This window comes from Cetorhinus maximus, chromosome 21 (assembly GCF_964194155.1).
Source record: "Cetorhinus maximus chromosome 21, sCetMax3.hap1.1, whole genome shotgun sequence".
Lineage (NCBI taxonomy): Eukaryota > Metazoa > Chordata > Chondrichthyes > Lamniformes > Cetorhinidae > Cetorhinus > Cetorhinus maximus.
The window spans coordinates 72,016,231-72,043,737 of NC_135899.1; the positions used below are offsets into that span (position 1 = coordinate 72,016,231).

The following is a 27,507-nucleotide window of genomic DNA, read 5'->3' on the forward strand; positions in this document are numbered from 1 at the left end:
TACCCAGATATCTCTTATTATTTTCTTTCCCCACGGAGATTTCCCCCCGCCCTGGATCGAGGTTTGAGCAAAGATGTGAATGCCGCCTGGGAGAATGGCCCATCCGCCAACCGTAAATGTGGACGGGCCACATCAAATCGCTGTTGATCGCATCGTTAATGGACTTAATTGCCCGCTTAATTGTTGGCCGGCGCGCTTCTGACTGCTGCGCATATCCGCCCAGCAAATCATCACCCGAGTGTACGATGATGTCAGGACCCTCAACCGACGTCGTCTCGCGCTATTTCGTGTCTGTTCAGGTCGGGCACACCACCGCCCACGGGATGTAAAAGTCTGACCCAACTGTTCATCACTACTCTCTGCTTCCTTCAGCCAATTTTGTATCCGTGCTGCCATTGTCCCTTTAATCCCACGGGCTTTAATATTGCTAACAAGTCTATTATGAGGTACTTCAAGCATTTTTTGAACATTCATCAACCGTACTACCCTCATTGGCCCTCCCCATGACCTCATCAAAGAACTCGATTAAGTTGGTCAAACACAGTTTGCTATTAAACAAATGTCAATTCATTTTGACCGGGATTATTGTCTCTAAAAGTTTCCCCCCTACCCTAGGCTGATTGGCCTATAGTTACTGGGTTTATCTCTCTCCCCCTTTTTTAAACAGGGGTGCAAAATTTGCAATCCTTTGGCTCCACCCCCACAGCCAAGAAGGATTGGCTCACAATTAACAATGAATAAAATCAGAATTGAGCGTGCAGTTATAAAACGATCACTTGAAACATGGGAAAATTAGCCAACCTCCAACATAACACTGTGCTAATCAATACTATCTCCACTAATGGAAAAGTTCAAACCAAGTTGAGAGGATTTGTGTGAATTGTACAAATTTTATTGGCTTTTTCATAATTGGAACGATACAGAGAAGATTAGCGCGGCTCCTGCACAAGGATGACACTCAAATTCGTGAAGCATTCCGTAAAGGTTTTAAGGCTCTCTTAGCTACCTCAAAGACAAAGTAAAACAGAAACTCTGAGCTGGATAAGCTGCATTTGGGAATGCACAATATTTTGAGGTTTGAGGTTTGAGATTATTGTTTGGAACCTGTGTGGTGATGTCCAGTAGAGGGCAGCATCAGTACATTTAAAATAGCTGCAGAATGAAACGCAGGTTCAACTTTTGGTCGTCTTATATCAGAGGTGACATTCTGGACATTGAGGGACTGAATTGTTTTAACCTTCAGCTTTATTTCTGAAAAGTGAAGCTCATTTAAGGATATCAACCTTGTTATCAGCTTCAAAGGTAAAACCCAGGGGGGGGCCAACAATTTTTGTCTGTTTCGGGAAAGCAGAAGATTCTATTGATTGGTGTCCACCTAACCTGTAAATGCACCCTCATACCCGACCCAGAACACATTTGTAGACGTAAGCCCTGAATTTTCTAATTCCATTATAATTGCTGCTTAATTTACGTATGGCATGTAGTGGCAAAGAGGGCTGGCCTAATTACATTTTACGAGTTAAGCCTCTCTCCTTCATTAGAATTCACTCCCTGCAGATGCTTCACGCACACAGGGAGTCAGTCTGCAAGCAGATTAGCTCCGAGTTAGAAGATTGACAAAGAACTGTGGCTCGCCTTTAAGAGGGGAGCGAGCTGCAATTATTGTATTTTGAAGGCAACACAAAGACATCAGCAATGACTCTTGAGCTGTTGATGCAGGAAGTTTAGCCAAGGAGGGTGATCCTGTTTTGCGCTGAGGAGCGCCTACCTGTAAATGCCAAGATGCAAAATGTTCACAAATATCAGGGGAAAGGGGGACAGATGGTCATTGGTCCTGGAGCAGATATCTGAGTTTAAGAAAACTGCCCTTGCCCTTTTTGGCCATGAACCTATAAAATGCAGAGATGAAAATGAGAGTGGAGCATCTGCGACCAACATCACGAATCTTCATTCATTACAATCCCTCCCTGTCAGAATCCTTAAATCAGGGTTATATTCATTGAACAGCTGTAAGAAGCACCAAAAATCCTTATGGTTTCGCCTGTTTTGGAAGACAACGTCCGTTTCTTACTCCTTTTAGGTTTTTCTTAAAATGAGGAACCCTGAAGAAGTTCTGGCTCAGCCACAGTGCATTGCATTCGCCTACCCCCAGCAGCAGCACAAATTCTCTCATCTGGGAGAAGTTAACGAGTGATTGAGGGAGAGGATCGATGGTTAGCGGCAGGAGAAGAAAGAAAGAAAGATCTGGCCAGAATGATCACATGCTATCTGACAACTATATGGGCGTGCGACTGGCATCCTACCTAGGTTAGCCTTCAGAAGGTGGCATTTTCCACATCCTCTGAGTCCATCATGAGCAGCCTGGAGCACTATTGGTGAGTGTGCAACAGTGCATCCCCAGCCTTGCAGAAGGGATTTACTCAAATGCATTACGTCCATTGTTGCCCATACTGATCTTTTCCCTGTTTTACTCTTTTTCCCTAGAATGTATCTGTACTTTGTGCACAGTATTTCTAACCATGATCCATTTTTTTTCCATCACTTTCCCTGTCCCTCTTAACAGTTTCCTGACCTTAACCCTCATTGCATTGGTAGCCACTAAACCCTAGGAATCCCACCCGGGTCTTAGCAAAATCTAGGCTTCCTCCTCGCCCACAGAACTGTTTAACAGTTGGGCCAGGGAGAGAAATAATGGGCCCTAGTGCTTCTCCTGTTTCTGGGTCCCTTATTCCACCCCCTCCCCTCGTCCCCTGCTTAACCCTCCCCCTCAGTCATGTATGACATTTTTTCTCCTTTCAAGATTCACCAATCAATTCACCAAACAATCAACGAAAGGTCCTAGCAAAATGGTACACCCATTGCTGGCATCTGGTTACAAATGCTGTCCAATGTAGACACAGCGTGAGACAATAATGTTAAGAACAGCATCAATATGATGCAGTGTTAGTCTTGTGCACCCTATAGGTGATCCCACCATGACTATTAAACAAACCAAGGAGTACAAATTTCACTTTAACAGCTTTGTGCAATATTGATAGGAAAATATCCCATTCATTATTTATAACACTGTGCAGGAGATAACATTAATTTTGATCACTGCCTTATCCTCATTAACATGTTCTACACATTGCACCATATAAACATGGTAACAGTAAATTCATACTTGGAGGAAAGATTCAAGACTTGCAACCCAGATGAACTGCACAAGGTCTTTTCCACTCTGTAGAAGAATTAAAAGACTTTCTCCTGCCTGAATGCATGATATTATTCAATATAATTCTTTCATAGAGGGGTGTAATTGGAGTCTATTTTATCAGTAATCTCACAGGGTAGAAAGATCAAATGAATCCTGAGCAACAAAGTGGAATGATTGAACAACATAGGTCTTCACTGGCAGTGAGAAGAGTTAGAGCCCTCAGGTGTCTCTGCGCGACTCAACTTTAAATAGGCTAGAGGACAAAGACTTGATGATTCACAATTGTATCTGTGATTTTTTGATCAGCAAGTCTGAATATTGTTGCTTCTCACTATAATATATTTTCAATGCAAGACAACTTTGTCATGATATTTCATTCCTTAAAATCTCCTAAAAGCACCAAAATAGAGTGGAATAATGGGTAAGTAGACAAAAGGGCAAGATTGAAGTCAATGGAAAAGACTCTTGAGGATCATGTGCAGTGTAAAACATTGATTCACCATGAGCCCATTATGCACTCCTATCCTGACATTTCACCCAACAAAGCCTGCTTAAAGTAGACTTCCATTAGCAACAAAATAACAGAATTCAAGTCATGATTCCACCCTGTGATCACAATATAATTATGGATGACAAAGGCCATATAGCCCAGCTTGTTTCATCCATCCAGAATTACATACAAACATATGTATTGGGAGTAGGAGTAAGCCATTCGACCCCTCAAGCCTACTATGCCATTTGATAACATTGCCTACATTATATCAGTGACAACAGCTCAAAAGTATTTAATTGCTGTAAAGTCATTAGGACATCATGAAAGATGCTGTATAAATATAGGTTTTGTCTTTCTTTCATTACACCTGCATGCTGTAGGCAGAGTGACTGTAGCACTGGTGAAATTGGCAGTCTGATGCTGAGTCTCTAAGAATAATTAAACACAGAGAAATCAACTGATGCAGGAAAGTGGCTACAAAGAAATCACTACAATTACAAACAATTCAACTCTGTAGCTAATATAACCTTACCACTCTGACTTCTCTGGCACCAACCCACAATGTGCCATAAATGGCATCTGCCCCTTTTACGTTAATGACACTATCCTCAGGATTTGTCAACCAGACATCCACCAGCAGCTCAGGAAAAATGTGGACTAAATTGTTGATCTGAATTTTTCAGAGAAGAATGATACACGGTACAAAAATTCAGTACGATCTTAACTCAAGAACAGGATTATTTCCCCTTCTCCCAGAAGATGTCATACAAATTGTGTTGTACACTGTGAATTTACAGCTTATCGACAGGTTCGATATGATGTTGCATTACATTTGCACCAAATAAATGCGCAAATAGCATTTAAAAATATTTTAATTGTTGTTTGAGATGTGAGAGAAACAGGTAGATTAAATGGAAAAATATAATAGATAAATAAGAAACTTCAATAGCAAAGAAAGTGTGATGGCAATATCCTGAGAGAGGTTATTCCTAGAAGCACTTAAGTCATAGGCCAGAATTTTACACCAGTTGTGCGGGTGTGCACCTGACCTGAAATCGCGTGAGAAGATGTCGAGTGCATGTCCCGATGTCATCGTGCACTCGCGTGATATTTTGTTCGGCGCGCGTGTGGCAGTCGGAAGTGCGCTCTTTGTCAATTAAGCCCGTTAAGGAAGCAATTGAAATCAATTTTACATGGCCCGTCTGCTTTATTGGTTGGCGGACGGGCCAATCGGCCAAGTGGCCTTTTACATTTTCACTGAACCCTCGTTCCAGGGAGGGATGAAATGTCCGGGGTGAAATGTAATAAAAAAAGATATCTGGGGACTGAGGTTTTTTTGAGTTCTGCTGTCAGATGCTTGAATGTGCTGAATGGAGACAGGTTGGTGCATTTTTTTTCTTTACATTTAATCTGTCCAGGTCTGCAGCTCCCTGAGGCAGCTCCGCAGCAGCTGTCTGCTTTCAGGGAGCTCGCTAGAAGTGCCCACCCACGCCCTCACTTTTGTCGGCACCTGCCCTCTGCTGGCACCACCCACCCCCGGCAGCGCTGAGGCTTTCTCAGTGCGCGTTTCACACTAGCCGGCCGTTAATTGACCAGCCAGTGTGAAATTGCGTTCGGGGGTCGATCGCGGGCAGAAGCGCATTTCGCATCCGCTCCTGGGCTTACCGATTGCATACGCCCGACAAACGTTAAGATTCAGGCCATAGGATTGGGTTAAAGACATTTTATGGTAAAAGCCCTTTCTGCTGTTTCTCTGGGGCTTCAATGGGTTTGTTTTGGCAAAGTTACAACAGACGATCTGGAATCCTCACCCGCGGAGAAGTTTTAGTTCCATGGTGTGACCACCTTCTGCTAGATTTTAAACAGGATGGTGTAGGATGGGGTGAACCTAGGATGGACTAGAGATTTGTAAAATCTTCCTTTAAGCAATCTCTTAGTGCCAAATAGAGGTTTCATTCCCAGATTTGCAAGAGTAATAAAACGGGTGATAGTGAGTCATCACTCCTGGCTTTTACCTTCTTCCATCTATTTTGATGAGGCCGAAGATTCTTAAGCCTCTGGTATGTCAACACAGCAAGCCATCAGGATTGTATCTATTTTAGGGCATAATGAAAATTTAGACTGCTATTTAATGCTGGTTTAAATTCAAAAGAGAATTTTGAGAAGTGTACAGTATTTAGCTTTGTGGTACCAAACCTTAAAAGTGTCACTCCTACCCTGCACCATCCCCCCTCAAACCCCCTCACTCAATCCCTGTCAAACTCTTCCCACCCAATCCCCCTCAAGCCTCCACCCCACCCCACCCCCCCCAAACCTCCCCCCCACCCCATCCCCCAACCGCCTTTCCACCTCTAAATCCCATCACCCCCGAGACCCCTCCCACCACTGCCCCATCCCCCACTCTATCCCCAGTCCTCCCAACCACACCCCCACAGAGCATCCAATTGGCTGTAAAATAATTAGAGATTTCAGTGACCATTTTTTGACCCAGAGCACTCTCAGTTGTGGTGCTGCTGTGTGGTTTTCTGGCGAGCTTTTCAAAAAGAATCAGAGCCATGAAGCAGCAGCACAGCAAGTCAGTGAAACTGACCTGAAAGACTGGCTTTAAAAAGTTTCATACCCGTCAGGCCGACGGTTCCAATTTTTTTTAAAGCTGGTCTTTCAGGTCTGCCGCTCTGCCTCTGGCTGCTCAGTCTGGACGAACTCAATGCTGAGCCCAGGCCCCCACTAGTGCCGTCTGCACCCCTGCTCCTGGGCCCCGTCCACAAGCCCCCAATCCACCAGTTCCCGTTGCTGTTAAATAACCTTGAACTTGGTACATTCTTCTGTAAAACTGCAAATTGAATGCATGGGTCAAGGAATGTATGTTATTAATTCAAGCCAGTGATTTAAAAACTGGGCACAATTATGGAATTTGATCCATACAATACCAGTAAATAGCCAAGAATACCATGCAATAAAAACACAATTTGTATTACTGATCACCATAAACCTGATAATATATTACATGAAATCACTTGATAGACTGAAAACCAGGTAGTCTTTAACTGACCATGAGCAATGGTGCATCACATTATTATGAACATGGCCTGTGTTTTACTTATCACACTTCAGATGTTGTGTCAAGATGCAAATTTGTCACTTTCACATGGTTGGTTCAAATTTCATATTGTCAAAACATTGGCAAATCAGAGTAAAAATCTACCAATACACAGGACCAAGACCTCACGCAAAAGTGCTTTCAATCATGCTTTGCCTACGACAAATAAAACATAACTGTGAGACGCTCCAACTTTTCAGATTCTGGCGTTAAAGGATTACAGAGTGTTTGGCGCGTTGCAGAGATAGGGAGGGCAAGGTCGTGATGGGATTCGATCACCTGGATGTGAATTTTGAATTTGAGGCATTGGGATACAAGGATCCAATGCAGATGGACAAGTGGAGGGATGGTGGGCGGAAAAAGAAAATATTGTGGAACAAGATATGCTTTTGGCAGCTGTAAAATCTTCCAAATCCCTTTGTGCTGGAGCAGACATCAACTGGGATGATGTTGTGGTGTGAGACTGAAATCAAAGCAGAAGAATGCAGACGTGGCTTTTTCGTGGCTCCATCACAAAAGATCAATAAGCCAAATAGTTTCCTGTGAAGTCAGTGTTACTGAAGGAAGCTGCCTTGGTCCAGCCCTGGACTAAAAGCACAGTTTGTCCTGAGGAAACCCTGGATCTTTAAGCTACCTAGAATGTGTGGGGCGTCATTTTCAGAGCCCAAATTGTGTTCATATTGAATCAAAATCCACAACAGGCTGACAGGAGCACTGATGTAATTTTCCCATGTGAATGGGGTGATTTGAGGCCTGACTGATGTCATTGCATTTCCGTCTGTGTTGTAAACTGCACAATGTTTCCAGCGGGTAGCATGAATTTGAAATGACCATTTTTTTTCAGTGTTCAGTTTCCTTTTGGTAATCCAGGCAGCCAGAATAGTTTTTCAAAACAGTTAAAATGTGGGTATATTGAAGCAGACTTTAAAATAAGTTGGAAGGGTTCCTTGTCTCAGACAAGATGACGAGATCCTTTGGAAACGACTGTGCTGCAAAAGAAGTAATTTATGGTATGAACGTTTTACATGGCAGCCATATGCTCAGTTGGTAACATTGTTGCCTGAGTCAAAAGGCTGTGGATTCAAGTTCCACTGCCGGACCTGAGTACAATCTTGGCTGACACTCAAGTGCAGTACCAAGAAAGCACTGCACTGTCAGAGGTGCCATCATTTGAGTGAGATGTTAAAGTGAGGCTGCATTTGCTCTCTCAAATGGACATAATAGAGCACACAGTACTATTTTAAAGAAGAGCAGGGGAGTTATCCCTAGTGCCCTGGCCAATATTTAATCTTCCGTCAACACCACAGAAACAGATGGACATTGGTGTTTGTGGGAGCTTGCTGTGTGCAATTCTGTTGCTGCATTTCTTACATTACAACAGTGAATACTTCAATAGTCCTTTATTGGCTGTATAGTGCTTTGGGATGTCCTGAGATTGTGAAAGCTGGGCACCACAAAAATTGCAAGAATTTCTTTGAAACAATATTGCAGAAGTATTATTGCAGCTTGTTTTTCCTGCCACTACCACAGTAAGTAGAGTCCAAATTCTTTGCAATAACTCCAATATGAGGCATCCAGGATTCAGATAGTTATGTGAAGTGCTATGAAACAGATTTCTTTGATTTTTTTTCCCCCAGCTGGATCAATCAATGAACAAGACTAAACAATATCAGGATAGCATTACTCTATATTTAATCTACACTGCTCCCCTTCTCATTTCTAACACATCATTGCCGCTTCCTAGCCATCCAATATTTTATGAATGAAGCATGTACAAACACATTCAAGTCAATTAAGGCTCATTTTAAATATTCAGTTAGAATAACAACCAAAAGCTAAATTTATACAGAATTTTACCTGAGGTGTTGCAAATTTCCCCCTTTCAACAAGAAAACTCAAATCTAAACAGAAGCCAGGGGATGATATCATTGGTGTACATGGCACCATGATGTAGATTTATGCATGTAGCAAGTGCTAGGCTGGAAAATTCCATTCAATAACCAGGGGTGACCTACTCTACAGCTTTGATGGGTTGACAAGCAACGAAAGTCACTTACTTTAGGTATAACAACACAGTTCTTCTTTGGTCAGAAATCTGCAACTCTTTTGTTGCTTGCCTCAAAGCTTCTCTGTGGTTCCTCCTAATAGCAACGTTCCATTTCATTTCATCTTAGAATGCATTTTTTCCTGTCGTGTTTTGCTTGTTTATGATGTCAGGAAAGCGAGGTTAGATTGTTAAAGTAAAAGATCTGCGAGCCAAGCAGCCATTTTCAGAACTTTCTTCCAGCGCTGAGCAGGTGCCTCTTCTGTCCAGAAACAGCAGTGCCAAGGCTGGAATTTACACAGGATTTGAAGAGATGCACTTGCTTTGACTGGAGATGGACAGATGACCAGGAAATGGGAGGTGGGAACGTCAGGTTGGTCAGAAGTTGTGACTGCTATTTTGCTTTCGTTAATCATGTTTCAAAAGCAGAGGTGACTTGTTTAATAACTTAACTTAGAAACTATTTTCTAAATAACTTGGCAAAATGAAGTCACATTATACAGATGTTTTACTTTGACACAATAACGATAGCCTTTAGGGTTTAATTGAAACATGGGAAAATGAACATGAGCCTGTCGTTCAATTCCTGCCCTATCCAAGTGTGAAGAAGGCAAGAGTGGTTGCTGGCTGCCGAAGACAGGGACTCCGTGTGTCTTCGGAGTATATGGCAGATAGGGGAGTTTCCACAATGGCCTCGTAGGAGAGAAGGGGAGATTGCGCTTGGCGGACGGAGCTTTCGTTTAGGGCCCTGAAGAGGGGCACAGCTACCCTTCCTGACCTCACAAAGGAAAATCTTGTTCTTCCTGGCATTCACGCTGTTTTTACTGTTCTGAGTTATCCGTTCGTATCTCAGGTAATGGTCAAGGTTACAGCTGACCACAGCACCACTGAAATATCTAAGGGAAAAGAAGTCCAATCTCTCTACACCTCCATCCTCCACTAAAATGGCCTGAGAGTTCTCTGCTTCTTTCTTGAATGGAGGCCCAGCCAGTCTCCATCCACCACCACACTCCTCTGTCTGGCCAAACTTGTTCTCACACTGAACTAGTTCTTCATCAACTCCACTCACTTCCTCCAAATCAATGGAGTTGCTTGGGTACCTACGTGGCTCCTAGCTGTGCCTGCCTTTTTGCGGGATATATTGGACATTCCTTGTTCCAGTCCTACTCAGCACCCACCCTTCACCTTTTTTCCCAGAACATTGGTGACTCTATCAGTGCCATTTCCTGCTCTCGCCCAGAACTGGAAAATTCCATTGGCTTTGCTTCCATTCCCCATCCTTCCCTCACCTTTACATAGTCCATCTCCAACTCTTCCCTTCTCTTCCTTGACTTCTCTGTTTCCATTTCTGTGGATCGGCTTTCAACCAACATTCACTATAAGCCTAAAGCTACACTGGCTACACTTCCCTAACTATACTGGTTACATTCCCACTCCAGCCCTCCACCCCATCATAAACCTTCCCTTTTATTCCCTTTCTTACGCTTCCTATAGACTTTATTCCATTTCCCCAGTTTCTCAGCCTCTGTCTCATCTATTTGGACAATACAACTTTCAACACCAGCGCTTCTGATATGTCTTCCTCCTTCCTCAACCAAGGATACCACATTCCCCCCTCTCCCGGACCACTGTGGTTGGCAAGCCCTCGACAGTGTTTATTCTATTTCACGCACTTCTGATTTCACCCCTTTCTCTCCCTCGAAGGACCATGCTCACTTTTCACCCCACCAGCCTCCATATTCAACAGATTATCCTCCACCATTTACACCACTTCCAGCGTAACGCCACCGCTAAATACATCTTCTCGTCCCTCCCTTCTCAGCATTCCGACGAGTTCATTTTCCTCAGTGACACCTTGGTTCACTCCTCAGTCACTCCCCATATCACCTCCCTTTCCCACAACCCTTTTCCATGCACGCACAGGAGAGGCAACACCAGCCTTTTTACCGCTTCTCTTCTCACTGTCCAAGGCCCCAAACTCTCCTTTCAGGTGCAACAGCAATTTACTTGTTCTCCTTCCAATTTAATATACTGTGTTTGCTGTTCATGAACTGGTCTCTTCTATCCTCAACAGCCCAAACGCAGAATGGGTGACTGTTTTCTGGAACACCTCCATTCAATCCGCATCATCACTGACTTCCACTTGCCTGCCATTTCAATTCTCCATGTCGTTCCCACGCTGTCCTTCTGTCCTTGGCCTTCTGCAGTGTTCCAATAAAGCTCAGCGCAAACTTGAGAACCTCATCTCTTGACTGGGCACTTTACAGCCTTCTGGATTCAACACTGCCCCATTTTGTTTCACGTTTCTTTGCTGGTTTGGTCTTTCCTTAATTACTTTATTTGTGTTAGGATGGCTACTATCCTCAAGACACATCTTTCATTTCCTTACTTGTTACATTACCACTCTATTGCACCATGAAACCTTTCGTCGTTTAACCTCTCCTGCCCTCCGCCCTATCACAAACCTTCCTTTTTGTTCCTCCTCTCACCCTCCCTTCTTTCAATTGCTCAAAGCCTATTGTGTTTCTAACTTTTTCCAGTTCTGATGAAAGGTCGCAGACCTGAAACTTTGAGCTGAACTTTATATAAAGGTGACTAGTCCCCGTCGTTGGGGCCCAAGTGAGACCTGAGTTTGTATGAGCGGGTGGCTGGATGCTGAGTGGCATTTTACTGGTGGCAGCCAATTAAGAGCCATCGCTAGGACCACTGTCCAATTGAGTTGGACAGAGGTGGCTGCTGCTGAGGCTGCAGGAAGGAGAGGGCACCCATGCTGAGTCCTTGAAAACACGGTAAGTTTTTTTGAACTGTGCTGGAGATAGGCAGGCAGCAGTTTGGCGGGATGAACCCTCCAACAGAGGCACTGTAGCTGCAGGACAGCCATTGCATCCATGGGCCATGGAGGAGGCAAATAGGAGCCGCCTCTCCTCCCAGGAACCTGCCGCCAGGGTTGACCTGGTTGTCTCACCTCACAGTGGCAGTACGTCCTGACACCAGTAAAATGCTGAAGGGGTGGGAAGTTACCATTAATTGGACACTTAACTTCTTAATTGGTCACCCTATGGGGTGGCTGTACTGCTGAGGCCCCGCTGCTGGTAACAGACCGTAGTGGCAGGAAAACATTGGACTGTCCTCCCGATGCCTTCCATCACCATTTTACCAGCTCTCCTGCTTTCCAGCCCGCCTCCAGAGGGCTGCTAAAATTAACTCAATCTCTCTCTCCAAAGATGCTGCCAGATCTGTTGAGTACTTCCAGCATTTTCTGTTTTTTATTTAAGTCAATGATTTCTCTCCTTATTGCTATCCAGTACAACCTGCTGGAAATGCATGTGTGTGTTGCTATTGGTTGATGACTGGATTATGTACAACTGAGGTACCTTAGGGATACGATAGTTTCTCAACATAAGCCATTATGGCTCAGCCACTTGGGCAAGTTACTGGCAGGAGCCTGACATCCATGGAATTGTACCAGTAAAAGTTCAATACTTCTGAGCAGAAGGGAGAAAAATAGTCAGGGAAAAAATACAAAATTGCTGTTTATATAAAAATATAAAAAGTGTAATCTCCTAATTTCACTCAATGATATATAAAAACATTGGATGTAAATGATAAAAGGAACATTGCATGCCTTATCTACTCTTCAGAAAATACATAATTGAAGAAAAGGCCTTTGCACCCATCAAAAATTTCTTTCCAAACTCTAGATACAATTTATTCTATGATAGAATATACACAGTTCTACAAATGTCCTTCACCCTTACTAAGACAAATAAAATATTAGCTATACTTAATTAGTCTGCCATACACTTTATGCATGCTTGACTACAGTGTCATCTTGATTATCCATAATAATGAATGGTCCGCCCAGTAGAAAATAGAAAGAATTGGATAATCAAACCGCCCATAAGACCATAAGACCATAAGACATAGGAGCAGAAATTAGGCCAATCGGCCCATCGAGTCTGCTCCGCCATTCAGTCATGGCTGATAAGTTTCTCAACCCCATTCTCCCGCCTCCTCCCGTAACCTTTGATCCCCTTACCAATCAAGAACCTATCTATCTCGGTCTTAAAAACACTCAATGACCTGGCCTCCACAGCCTTCTGTGGCAATGAATTCCATAGATTCACCACTCTCTGGCTAAAGAAGTTTCTCCTCATCTCTGTTCTAAAAGGTCTTCCCTTTACTCTGAGGCTGTGCCCTCAGGTCCTAGTCTCTCCTACTAATGGAAACATCTTCCCCAAGTCCACTCTATCCAAGCCTTTCAGTATTCTGTAAGTTTCAATCAGATCCACCCTCATCCTTCTAAACTCCATCGAGTATAGACCCAGAGTCCTCAAACATTCCTCATATGTTAAGCCTTTCATTCCTGGAATCATTCCCCCCACTCCACCCCAAGTTGCTGTACACTGCCAATTGTTCTTCCTTTTCCCAACATGTCTTAGTTCACTCAAGGAACACTCATTACCCTGCCAGCAAAATCAGTAAATGTTGAAACACAGCAATATAGGAGCAGGCATAGGCCATTCAGCCTCTCAAGCCTGCTCCGGCATTCAACTAGATCATGGCTGACCTTCTACCTTAATGCCATTTTCCATTGCTATTCACATATCCCTTGATGTTATTACTATCTAGAAATGTATCAGTCTCTGATTTGTTGCTGATCTGCCAGCTCACAATATAGTTCCACCACAAAACAAAACATGACTGCAGCAGCAGAGATGGGATATGGCATTTAAGTATTTTATTTGGGCTTTGTTTAGATGGAATGGACTCCCACAGTTCCCTCAACTAGCCAGAGGCAGCATACACTTATCTCCAGAAATTCCACTGACAACCCCCACATTGCAGGTCTCAGTGAAGTTGTCAGCTTTCAAATCAATACAGCGATTGCTAGAAGTTTAATATATGGCTGTCAAGTGACACCAGGATTAATGGCTGTGATGGGATGATAGTTGACACACATTGGAAAAGAGAACTGTGCAAGATTTCGAGAACCTTTGGGAACTGTTCCATATGGCAATATTCCGACGCCTCAGGAGCAGAGGGAATAAATGAAAATGGCTCAAAAAAGGAAGAAATAATCCTTTAACAGCATAAGAAAGCTGAAGTTTCCACTCAGAATTATGAGCAAGTTTTTCCAAGTCCCTTATGGTAGGCCTTGAATTATGGATGCAAAATTTATATTGCATTCTATGGCACATTTTGAGACATGAGTCACAACAGTGATGGTGATGGCACGGAACAGAATTCTAATTTAAGTTTGTTTTTAAAAACAGCTCATCAAAGCTACATCTTCAAGTAAGTGAAGAACCCTTTTTAACTGACCTTCCAAATATGCAACCTACAGAGTGCTCAGGAAACCAACTAACATTCCTTAAAACTGGGAAATGTTTCTTAGTGCTGTAAGAGAAGGTCGGATGCCAAAGTGGAGTATGTGGTCCCATCAATCAATCCTTCATATGAATTATCTAAATATAACTAAGCCCCGATAAATATGTGGTTTGCCAAGAAATGTTATATTTGGATCAGCCTTTCAACGTAATGGACGTGAATGGGAAAGGTAAATGGAATTCTATGCTTCTTTATAATTATGCTTGGATCAAATACATATCTTTCAGCCTTCATTGTACAGCGGACATTATTCCAGTCAAGCAATTAAATTTGTTTCTGTTCAAGGTAAAATTCAAAGTAAAAGCTGATGGTTTCCTCAGCAGAAAAGATTTCTCACCTAGTCTTACTGGTATATGAATGCGTTTTGCTAATTGATTTATGATCTCAGTAACCCTATTCTGTGATGTCTGCCTAGTTTTACATGAGGTGTTGGGCCATTTTCTACCATGTGCAGATTCTGATATCTGATTCATGAGCAAGTTCCTCATCTCAATCGTGTTTCCTACAATAGTTCATTCTGATATATGAAGTTCCCGGCCACAATGCCAATTTCTGTAATGCTCAAACCCTAGTGTATGAGGAACATGATCTGCGCTTGCTTTCTAGTATTGTTTTCTGCTTTCTACCATGCATAGTTTCTGGTGCTTCATCACGCAGTCTTCAAGTCCAACTCATCCATTCCCAAAAAGGTACAATTTCCTTATCCTTTCTCAGTCTTGTGTCCCTCCCAAAATCTATCGAGTTAGGAAGCCCAACCTTAACTCGTCCTTATTTCCTAGTTAACACTGACTTCGCTCTTAGAATTTTGAATCTTACGGCAGGATTTCCTGTCGTCAGGCGGGCCCGAGAGCAGCGGTGAATCGGTCCGCCGCCCGCGATCGGGCCCCAACCTCGATTTCACGCTGGCTGGACAATTACCTGGGTAGCCAGCGTGAAACGCGGGCTGAGGAGCTCAGCGCTGCCTGGGTAGGGGCAGGATGAGGGCAAGCGTAGAAGTCTGCACATGCGCGGAGGGAGCGCGCACTGAAAGCTCCCTGAAGGCACAGAGCTGCCTGAGGGAGCTGAAGAATTGTGGACACGAAAATAAACATTTTAAAAATGAGAGAACCATGTCCCCACATATGACTCAGTCACATGAAGAGGGACATGTTTAAAATGATGTTTAAAATTTTTTTATTTATTTTTAATTACTTCTGGAAACCTCATCCTGTCCGTGGATGAGGTGTCATAAAAAATCCAAAGGCTGCCTGGCTTATTTCCCCGAACGGTTGGATAGTCAGCTAAAAATACAAATTAATTACCCGCTTAAGGCTCTTAATGGGCCTCTTAATTGTCGGTGGTTGTGCTGCCAACTCTCGTGTGCGCCCGCCGAACGAAAGATCGCATGATGATGTCGGGACTCGCCCGACGCCATCGCGTGTGATTTTATGCCCGATCGGGTCGGGGGTGGGGCAGGCGGATGGGACATAAAATCCTGCCCTTGGTAGTATCCTCACTATGGAATTTGTCCTTCCTCTGGGATTTCTCAGTAGTTAAAAGATTTCAGCACTGAGTCCTGGGATTCTCATGCTCTGGGGCCTCAGTATCATGGAAAGCAAGAGCATATTTTTAAACAGTGTCTCTTACTTCTCATGTGTGGCTTCCTGATCCCAGAACTATTAGTGCATAATACTTATTCCTGATTTGTAAGGCATGCCCTTTCATCAAATTTTCTTTCTTACCTTTTGTTTTCAAAGCAGATTAATTTTGCAAAAATATAAGCATCTTATGGTATTTAATATATTTCTATCCATGTGCATTTATATGAGGAATCAAAAAGTGCAATGAATGTATAACAACACTATGCTATTTTAACTGACAAAGCATAGTCATACAGCATGGACCTTAATAGCACAAACCAAACCAAATTGTTTCCATTTTCCTTCTGTTAATACTGTTCTAAAAGATAAATTTGTTATTATTTAGCAACAGCATTTGTTTTTTCCTGCCGTGTTTTCACATCACTTCCTGCAATGAAAGTGTTGCTGAGGTCCAGTTTCCCACCTAAATGACCATTCTTCATAATGAAGTCTTGACAAGAACTGTATGCGGAGAACTTGACTGCAAAATCTCCCTTCCCAGGCCAATCCTGTCTTTACCCAATGCCCATAAACTCGCCCTTCCTATAGGTGGTCGCCTACTTTATTGAATCAAGAAAGAATTGCAGGAAATGTAATTTCCATCAGAAAACACCTGCGTATGTCGAATGCAATGATGTTGCAGCAGTTCAGATGGATGATACTTAAGCAGGAGAAGGGGGTGTTATGTTATGGACTGGTGTGTCTGCATGGACTGCATCTCACCAATGAACAGGCATGATCAGGAGCGATAGGGGCAGTTGCTGAGTCTTCCCCTCCTGATCTAGGAGTGCTGAGTCCCATTTTAAGGCACATAAGCATTGCCCTATCCCTGCCCCTGCTGAGAACTCAACTCAGGCCAGTTATTGAAACTAAAACATTCCTAGTCTATATGGCTCAGTTATTTATTCCCTTAATCTATTGGGCCACCAACAGCAGTCCTAATGGAGAAAGTTAACTACAACCTGTTGTTCTATTTTAATTTAAGGCACAAATGAAATAAAAACATAAACTTCTAATTACATACACACAACAGTAGGAAGAATTTTACCGTACCCTGTGGAGCTAAGGTCAGAAATCTTTAACTGGCTACTGACCTCTGCATTTCTCAATTATGTTCACTTAATCTTCAACAACTGTTGCATATTAACTTGTCCCCAGTGATTTTCAGAGAGCGCTGGACATTTCAACTCACGCTGTACTGGTGCAAGAATGGTATTTTTGTTCTCCATTAGTATCATAGTGTAGGGAAGTGTGCAGGTTTTAGATACTGATCTCTTTACATAGTTAAATTATTCTACTGCTTTTAACTTTTGTTTCCTGTCTTCAGCTTTCCCACATAAGTATATCTTCTTTAGGTGTGTTCATTTGTTGCTGCAAATAGTTCAACATAGCCGTGTGGAATTAAAACACAGGGCAGAATCTTCTGTTCGGCGAGCGGGGGTGGGGCCCGCTCGCCGATGCGTAAAATGGCACGGGGTGACGTTGGGCGTGTGTCCCGATATCATCCTGTGTCATTTAGATTTTCAGGTCGGTGGGCGCGCAGCTGAGTTGGCTGCGTGCCCGCCGACCTGTCAACGGTCTATTAAGGCCATTAAAAAACTAATTGAAATGATTAATGGACCTGCCCGTCCAACCTTAAGGTTGGCGGGAAGGCCGGGAACACCAGACGGGCTTCTGAAAAAGCATGAAACCTCATCCATGGGCGGGACGAGGTTTCATGAGTGATTTAAAAATCTCAGAATATTTCAAAATAAAAGTTATGGACATGTCCCAACTCCTGTGATAGTGTCCCATGAGGGGACATGGCAGCAAAATTTTTTTCTCATCTTTATTTGAAGTTTCAAATCTGAGCCGATCTCCCTGAGGCAGCACTTTTCCTCAGGGAGATCTGTGCGAGAGCGCACTCCCAGCTCAGGGAATCCCCCCCCCCCGCCCGCACAGGGAGCGCATAGCTCCTGGCGGACATCACACTGGGCGGGCCTTAATTGGCCTGCCCACGTAAAATGGTGGCATGCCCCCGACTGGGGACGCCAATCGGGAACCCGCCCGCCTCCGATGGGGGGAAATGTTGCTCACAAAGTAAGATTCCCTTAATTAACTTCAGTTCCCTGTTTCAGTGCCAAACATATCAGGTCCACGATATTATAATTATGAGGGTAATAACATTTTTATATTTTAGGATTGTATCTTCTGCTTTATAAGATTACTATATTTTGAGACTGTAACTTTAAATGTAGGGTAGATGTAAGGGGTCAGATCACAGCAGTTTCTGAGTCTATAATGAGTAGACCCGGAGTCTCCCAAAGTCCCAGAAAGGTGTTATAGCTATTGGGCCTGAACTTCCTCGGAGTGGAAATCAGCGTTGGATTGCCAATCCATGGCCAATTACTTACGTGAAATTTTTTCAATCCTACCTCACCCAATTTCCGACTCAAGCCGGGCAAGATCCAAGCAGTGCAGCGGGTCCTTGAGGCCCAGCGTTGAAGTCCAGGAGAGTCAAAGGGACAGAGACCATGCCCCCTTTTTACGGCACTAGCTGCTGTAGACGAGGTAAACTTAAAGGTCCATTAAACTTAAAGGTCCTTGATAGGCCAGGGAGAAGGTAAGCATCTAAGATAAATGGATAAGGTTTGGGGGGTAGGCAGGGGGGGTTGGAGGTCCAGAGGGGGTTGGAGGTCCAGGTGGGGGGGATGTGTGGGCGGGGGTCATGTCCGGCCTGCATGGGGAGGTGGTCAGGCCTTGGAAGCGGGGAGGGGGTCAAGCCTCGACAAGGAGGGTGCCAGGCCTCAGTGAGAGGGGGATGTTTTTCCTTGGGGGAGTGTGTCAAGTCTCGGGGCTCGGGGGGACGGGGTGTGGTTGGGTCGGGCCTGTGGTGAGGTGGGGAGAGGGTGTAGTGGTGAGGGCCTCGGGGGGGGGTGTCGGGCCTAGGGTTGGATTGGGTTAGATTGGGCATCGGGCCTGATGGGGGAGATACCTGGGTGACAACAGTTGTCACATCACACGTCACTGGTAAGTAGATAGTAGTTGGTGCAAGTTCGGAGATTTGTGAAATGAAGCAAAAGGGAGGCTGCTGGTCTACCTGTGAGGGAACTGTCCTATAGAAAGTGAATTACCAAAGAAGGAAATGTAAAGATAAAGGTCGGGATGCCTCTTGTTAGTCAATGAAGGCACCCATGGGAAAGCTGGCTGGCGGAGATCGCGTAGATCTGTCGGGCGTTCGTAAGGCTTTTAATCTGAGGCGTCCAGCATTCCAGTCCGGGGGGAAATTCTATGGCTGGGGGGTAGTGTGAGACTACTGTGGGGCTGGGAGGCAAAAGGCAATCACAGGGAGAGAGAAAAAACTTAAGTTGTGAACCTGCTTGTTTTTTGGGGCAGTCTTGTTGGAGACCAAGCTGAGGAAAGAAGGCTACCTTGACTGGTTCCCTCTCTCTCTCTACCTTGCCTAAAATTGTGTGTGGCTATCAACCTGCAGCCAGAGAACCCTCACCTGAGTGTAACCAGTCTGCATTTGAACCTGCAAAGCTGAGACCAGTGCCGGAGCCAGCAATGGGGGAGCATCTAGATGTAGCACCCGTAAACATAAGTTTAAAGCACACTAAGCACAAGAGGGGCTGGTCATGGGTGATCTTTTGTTCTCCCATTTTTTCTCCCTTTTTTTAATGGTGTGACCATCAACATCTGATATTGTTCTGTTCATAATCTGTGAGTGCCAACATTATATTTACATTTTCTTTTGTATTATTGGCCTGAGTATGTTTCATTTGTTTTGTAGGTGCAGGATATGCCAGTATGTAAGGCTGGATGTGGGTGGCTCGAAATTTTATTGCACAGGCACTGAGTGTATCTCGGGAGGCAAAGGAAAGGGTCATTCCTGAGATCCAGGGTGGTGCCAGCAGCCCTGGCATGAAGTGGTGGTGCTTATTTGGCAGCCTAGCTGAAGGAGCCTTGGATCAAGGCATCCCTGGTGTCCCTGACTCCATGGAGGTTACCGAAGTCTGGCTCCACACCCTCAGCATTCTCCTCACTGTGCACCTCTTCTAACTCACGGCTGGATTCATCATCATCTGTGGCCTGTGGAGCTGCATCAAGATCCTTTTCCTCCAGTGGGCCCCCCTTGCCAATGCCAGATTGTGGAGAGCGCAACATGCAACCACTATCAGTGACACCCGCACTGGGGGGTATTGCAGTGCACCCCCTAAACGGTTCAGGCATCGGAAGCGCATTTTGAGAAGACCTATGGTTCTGTCTACCATCGCCTTTGTGGAGACATGGCTCCTGTTGTACCGCTGCTCTGCTTCTGTTCTTGGGTGGCGGAGAGGTGTCATGAGCCACCTTTTCAAGGGGTAGCCCTTGTCACCCAGCAGCCATCCATCCAGCTGGGCTGGAGCACTGAAGAGCCTCGGCACCTGGGACTGTCTCAGGATGTAAGCGTCAAGGGAGCTGCCTGGGTACCTTGCACAGACTTGAAGAATCTGCATCCTGTGCTCACACACTATCTGCACGATCATGGAGTGGAAGCCCTTCCTGTTGATGAAGGCACCCGGCTGACCCGCTGGCACCTTGATGGCCACATGTGTGCAGTCAATTGCACCCTGGACGTGGGGGAACCCAGCAATCACTGCAAAGCCTTTGGTTCACTCAGCCTGGCTGGCTTCATCCGTGTGGAAATGAATGAAAGTCAATACCCACCTGAACAGAGCTTCTGTCACCAGCTTGACGCAACTGTGGACAACTGATAGGGAGGCTCCACACAGATCCCCCACTAACCCCTGGAAAGAGCTGGAGGCATAGATGTTGAGGGCCACTGTGATCTTCAGAGCCACTGGGATGGGGTGTCCACCCACACAGTTGGAGCTGATTTCAGGCCCGATCAACTGACAAATGGAGGCCACTTGAAGACTGAACCTCCTTTGGCATTGCACGTTGGACAAATTGAGGTAGCTGCATCGCTACCTGTAAACCCTGGCAGCAGGATAGTGTTGTCTTCAGCGGCCCCTTCCACCTTGGACTACCTGCTGGCCCTGTATCTCTTGTGCTAGCTCCTCTCCTCCCACAGGTTGCTCCCCTGGAAGCTGCATTGGGACACCTGGCCTCCTCTCCCTTCTGCCCCTCTCTTCCTCCTCAGAGGAGGTGCCTCCAGTGGAGACCACAATCCCCATTACCGGTGTAAGGGAAGGCTGTCTGATACCTGGAAGGGTCCACACGGTCCAAATCCTCAGGGGGCTATGGAGACCCCATTGAGTCCTGAAATGTTGCGTGGGAATGCTAAGAATGAAATCCCGATCAGAGATGAAGCTGCCAAGTATGGAGAAGCAACCAGCAGCAAACTATCTCCAAAACTCCTCACCACTCACGTTAACAATCCCGCTGACCATTTTTATCCCGTCCATAGATGAGGTTTTGCAAATTGTGGGCTGCCCGCCTGCCTGTTTTGCCCCTGCGACAATCGTAAAATCGCACAGGCAACATTAAATCGCTGTCAATTGGGTTGTCAAGGGCCTTAACTTGCGCCCTATGCGCGTGCCCGCCTCACGAAATATTGCGCGAGTGCACGATGACGTCGTGACGCGCGGTGATGTCGACCGAGCACGTCATTTTCCGCTCGTTTGGGTCGGGCGTGTGCCCGCACGACGAGCGGAAATCTCTGCCCCTACAGTGCAACCCTCGGTGTGAGAGATAGTTCTGAGATTAGAGGTTACACAGCTGGGAAAGTAAAAAAAAACAACCCACTGGAAGCTGGGAGCAACTGTGAACTGTTTGCAAATTCCATGCAGAATGCAATGTGTGATCAGTAAAAAGGAATCATTTACTTCTACAGTTTAAAGTATCTACAAAAGAAAATAGTGTTCAGTCACAGTGTTTTTAGTCATTTGAGACACAAAACATTTTTAAAAGGTGAAATCTTGACGTGTTATTCTTTCAGCTGTTAACTAGAAGTTCGAATTTCTCTTTAAAAGTTCTCAGTCTCTTCAGAGATTGTAACAATCACTACAACCATTGGTATATGCTACAGGATGAGAAGCTTATGTATCTCCTTTTGCTCGTCTTCCCTGTTAAAGACTCCCTTGACGACTCTATGAATGAATTTATCATTGACTGGAGCAGGTTTATTTAATCCCTGGTTTGTGCTGAGTTAGCTGGTCAATATAGCTATTAACTTCAATGTCCTGTAAGATGGGAGACGGTGGGGCAAGAAATCAGCCAAGAATCCCATTCCTTATTGCATTTCAGTTACCCATGCTGAAAAATATGTTTGTTGGCATTGGGTAAGATCAGAATCAAACTTGGCAATGATATCCCACAAATATCCTGTCATCATTCAGAATTAAGTCCCACATATAAAGAGATACAAGAATCTTGACAGTACCCATGGAACTACTCCAGCAAGTATCAGGACTCTCAGGGGAAAAGAAAGGAGCCTTGAAACAAAAGCAGATCCAGGGTTTGCAGTTCTCAATCCTGGAATCTGATCAGGAGTTCTTAATCATTTTACATCACTGCAACTGATGAGATAAATTGCAGTATTCAACTGGTAATGGGTTCAGGCATAACTAACAGCTCTTGAATGACATTCAGGAGCATCAAGAATATTAAATGCTGTTATGTTAATGCAGGCAATCACTATCTGGTTCTGTAGGTGATGTTACTTGAAATTGTGCCAGGGCATCTACCTGACCTAAACTATCAAGCTTTCCCTGGGATGTGATGCAATTATGTAATAATTATTTATCCCAGCTGTGACAAATTATACGTGCAAACATTAACACTGACTATACTTCCTGCATAAAAAGCATGGAGCTAACTGGTTTGTGTAACTCTCAAGTTCTTTTCGAAAGGATTGTTTATTTATATATGCAGAATTATAATCTCAGAGATGCAATACAAGTTTATGGTAACTTCGTATATATAAGTGAACAGAAACAGAGATAAAACATTTGAAGCTGCACTTATGTGTTATGTTCCCTTCTACTAATTGAAGATCTTCTTACTAAAATTGTCTTGAAATATTTTTGCTTCTGCTTTGTTTGTCATGTTTACATGGCAAAAAGTATTCATTGTATCATGTGTCCAGTCCAAGTTGCACATGTTGTTGATGCAGGAAGTACCAAAAATGAAGCAGACTATATAACATGGAAAATATCCAAAATCATTTTACATTTTATTCATGAAGTAGAATTTCATGTATGTTGGCCATTATCTAGTAAATTAGACATACTAACTTTCAGTGAAATTTTGATGTAATGTCAGCAACAGGCTGTTCCCACAATGATTCAAACCATTAAATCTCCTCCTGATTACTCCTTACCTATATATTGTCCTTTGCCTTCCCTGAAAGGAGGTCCAGCTGGGCCTTTAATCATTGGGCGTGCGTATTTTGAAGGAGAATAGCCTCCACTGAAAACATAGCCAACGATGCTCATCAACAAAAGGACGAAGATATTCGTTTGTAGCATTGTCCTTTTCTATGTGATCTGTGTGAGAGGTTGAAGAGGAACCATCAGGAACAAAACTAGACTGGAACTTGAACATAACATATCTTTATACTGATGCAATCATTCTGGGTTTGGAATTGATCCAGTGTGATTTTGGAAGTCAGTTGAAAGCAATTGTAACCAGGTAAAGTCAAAATTCTTTAAGGTATTCACATTGCTTCAGTGTATTCCTTCACACTTTTTTTAAAAAGAAAAGACAAATTAGGAAGGCTGCTTTCCCTTTATTGATCTGTGTGCTAAATGCATTAATGTGTACATTAATGTTTAGGCAGGATTAGTGGTATGTCTGAGTCTAAGGCTTCCACTGAAATGCTACAGCCCTGCTGGCAAAGATGCAGTTTTGATTGGCATTTCATGGGCTGTGCAGGCATGATCTCGCAGCCTCAGCACACAGACTCTATGGCTGTTGGTTGAGCTCCTTTTTATCAGTGCCAACACTAATAAAGTGCAAAGCTGAAACCAATCTAAGATCCCAGTTAAATACATTTTTTGTCACTTTCAAATGTATATTTTGTATTAACTTGTCCTGATCCCAATTTCTCTCTTATTTTCCATCACCTTGTTGGCTCTCATGTAAGCTTTACAGGAAAGAGGGAAATCTCCATTTATTAAAAAAAACAGGTACTTAAAACTCCTTGTACAGAATCTCTTTTCAAGCATTCACTTATGTCTGAGTTATCCTTTTTGTATTATTTTTGCTCTTACTGTGCAAAATGTGAGGGACAGGTTGAGAAGCTTTGAATGGTCCAAAATCAGATTCTAATGGTCTCTGAAATGACGCTGATATGGAAGGTCTTTTAATATGATTCCTTCAGAGTCCTGCCATTACAGCATCTAGCTGTTTTTTTTTTGGAAAAATATATTTACTCATAAAATATCTGAAGGAACATTACAAAACATTTCAAAATAGCCCTCACAAAAAGTGCAATCATATTCAATACAATCAATGAACATTACAGACATTTCAACATGGTCATTGCAGACAGTGCAATGGTATTCAAGTTATCGACATAGATCATGTTGCACTCTGAGGTGTTTCAATACAGTTAGGATACATTTAGTATTCATTGCATACATTCATTACGAGTCATACAGCCCGAGGGGTCTATACAATCCCCAGCCCCTCGGTGCACTATGGCAGAAAAATCTTAGACAGCGACCTTTCCCCTTTGCGCCTTTGTGGCAGCCACCCCAAGCTTTACTAGCCCTGGACCTTGGAATGTGCCAGTCTACAACACTCGGTCGGGGACAACTCTTTGCGCTGGAAGACCAACAAGTTTCAAGCAGACCAAAGAGCGCCTTTCACCGAGTTGATGATCCTCCAGCTGCACTTGATGTTTGTCTCGGTGTAAGTGCCTGGGAACAGACTGTAGACCACAGAGTCCTGTGTCACAGAACTGCTTGGGATGAACCTCGACAAAAACCACTGCATCACTCTCCAAACCTTCTTTGCAAAAGCACATCCCACAAGGAGGTGAACAAAGGTCTCTTCCCCACTACAGTCAGCTTGAGGGCAATGTGCAGAGGGGTTGAGACTCTAGGCGTGTAGGAAGGATCTGATGAGGAGGGCCTTTCTCACCACCAGCCAAGCTATATCTTAGTGCTTGTTTGAAAGTTCTGGCGATGAGGCATTCTGCCAAATGACTTTGACAGTCTGCTCGGGGAGCCATCTGACAGGATTGCACGGATGATTCCAGTGCTCTGACTCCAAAAACCCTTCTTAACAACCTATGGATCAGCTTCTGCTTAAAGATGTACTCCTCGGATATATCCTAACCTTGTTCTCCACAAAGCGTCTTTTCAGTTTGGAATTCTACTTGTGTTCCATTAGCAATACTGATTAATTAGCTACTTTTTTCAAATTACCTTGAATGCCTAGGTCTGGGAAGCGGAGTGCTAGAAAGTGCTCGCAAGCAAATACCAATGAGGTTGCTTCGCAAATTCCCTAAAATCCAAGTCTATTTTCTGTTGTGATGCGTTTCACTGACCCTCGATTTACCTTTAGACCCCATAATGGTCTGGTTATGTTAGGCACCTGCAGAGAAAATGCCATCATTCCCAACATGCCTCGCTGTAATCTTTGACCATTGTTCTGTAATACTTGTACCACAGCTGACGGCAATAGTGAAACCTGTATGCCCAGAATGCCCAGCCGTACTACCTGAGGAGAGATGGCAAATATCGCCATGATGCCCATTTTGAAAGGAGCCTGAAAATGACAAATAGAAGTGGGTTCATTTTAGAGAGGTTATGAAACACACTTTCAAAGCACTGCATACATTACAGGTTCAGAATGTCTGGGCAGCCTGTCCTGCATGTGCTACCATTTCACGTGCCTGAGAGAACAATGATACAATGGTCAGTGAAGCTAATATTTGGATACAGACACCCATTATACATTCACAAATATTCTACAAAGTGTAACTGTACTTCTTAACATCATCCAAATCCACATAAATACATCATTTTCAATTGGAACTAAAATATAATCAAATACCTTTATAAAATGGGCTAAGTGCATTTTGTTATAAAATCTCTCAGAATAAAAACTGAATATCCTCATTGAAGCATTATCAGACTTTATTTTTATTATTATCACCAGACTGTGAAGCAATTCTTCAACACCAGCTGCGTTGACCCGACATCAAAAAGATAAAAGAGCAATTTGTTAATGAACATATATATCACAGAGGGAGTTTGGTACCATTTGTGTTAAGTTATACAATATTTTGCCAACCTAGTCAATATACATATCTTTTATTTATGTAAAATAATAAATATTTGAAGCCAAAAGATACAAGTTGTGAACTTATCCATTAAACACATCTCTCAACATGACATGGCTTTATTCACTTGGAAATTACTTTTGGGAAAAATGCAATGTTATTTCCTACTAACTGCTGACAATATTTATATTATGGCTAGAGCAAGCACACCACAGCATAATTAACAGATGGTGACTGATAATGGAAAAACAGCTTTTAGTTTCTACTGCAGGAGTCACTTTAAATAGAGATCAATTAGATTCAAACTGGGATATTTGAGTCTGTTCCAGAATTCGCCTTTGAAGATTGAAGGATAGTTTGTCTGCTTTTGAGGAAGAAATGTAGCCTCTGAAATTACACTGTGGGACACAGTAGCTCACAGTGTAATTTCAGTGTCTACACTCTAGAATGGAATTGTTCAAAAACAGAGGGACATATCATAGAATGCACAGTAAAGCGTAAGCCTTTATGGTTTAATTTCTCCCGATGCACACTGATTAATGCATCAGGTAAAATTCCTTTGAAAGTACTTTAGCACAGCCATTGACTCACTTAAAATAAATGGCTTTATGACTATTTTAAGAGTTTACTTTTATGTTTCTTTAGGAAGCAGAAGAGAATCAAGAAATATCACAAAATATTTTTGTGCACGACTTACTTGTGGCTTCTTTAATGTTCTCCACAAGCAGCTTCATACTAGAGCTTGAGGACAATTTGATGGCTACATTATAGCAGTTATTTCCAAAACAGATTATTCTCTATAAGCTCACTAAGTGAGTTGTACCTCCTGTTATTTCAAAAAGAAATTGCTTCATTTATGATTCCCTTGCTCTGGAACTGCCCATGTTCCCTCTGTCTGTACATGCTGCTTTATTCAATAGTTCCTACTCAACAAAGCATTAATATGAATTAATTCACAGTGTAATTACACCCTCAACAAATCTCTTTTCTGTTTGTGGCTTTATGGCTTTGTCCAAAGTAGGGATGTCATTATAACAAAGTAGTTGAAGGGCAAAGTATGTAAATGTTAATAACTGTCTTCTCATATATGAATAGTGTCTAATATGCACCTATGTTTTCTTCTGTGTTTAGGTCTAATCCATATTGGTTTCTATTCAACCATCAGTATAGTTAGTATTTAAACAGATGTTGGGTAGTTGTATGACATAATGAACCGTGCTTACCATTACTATGATTTTTTTAAATTCACTTACGGATGTGAGCGTTGCTGGCTAGGCCAGCATTTTTTGCCCATGCCTAATTTCCCTTGAGAAGGTTGTGGTAAGCTGCTTTCTTGAACTGCTGCAGTCCCTGTGGTGTAGTTACACCCACAGTGCTGTAAGGGAGGGAGTTTCAGTATTTTGACCCAGCGACAGGGAAGGGGCAGTGATATATTTCCAAGTCAG

At 43.4% G+C, this 27,507-nt stretch overlaps 1 protein-coding gene and 1 non-coding gene across 5 annotated transcripts in view; one reads left to right on the top strand and one right to left on the bottom strand.

The window, feature by feature from the left end:
• The window catches only part of col8a2 (collagen, type VIII, alpha 2), a 419,777-nt gene that overhangs the window by 65,675 nt on the left and 326,595 nt on the right, over positions 1-27,507 (bottom strand). For all 4 annotated transcript variants that reach the window (XM_078567142.1, XM_078567143.1, XM_078567145.1 and 1 more), the window contains one exon: positions 23,150-23,315. In XM_078567142.1, coding sequence (XP_078423268.1) covers positions 23,150-23,297 — 148 coding nt within the window. In that variant the 5' untranslated portion in view covers positions 23,298-23,315. The remainder of the gene's footprint in view (positions 1-23,149; positions 23,316-27,507) is intronic.
• LOC144696162 (U6 spliceosomal RNA) lies at positions 885-986 on the top strand. The gene has a single exon (XR_013580079.1). It is a non-coding gene; the product is annotated as a U6 spliceosomal RNA (small nuclear RNA).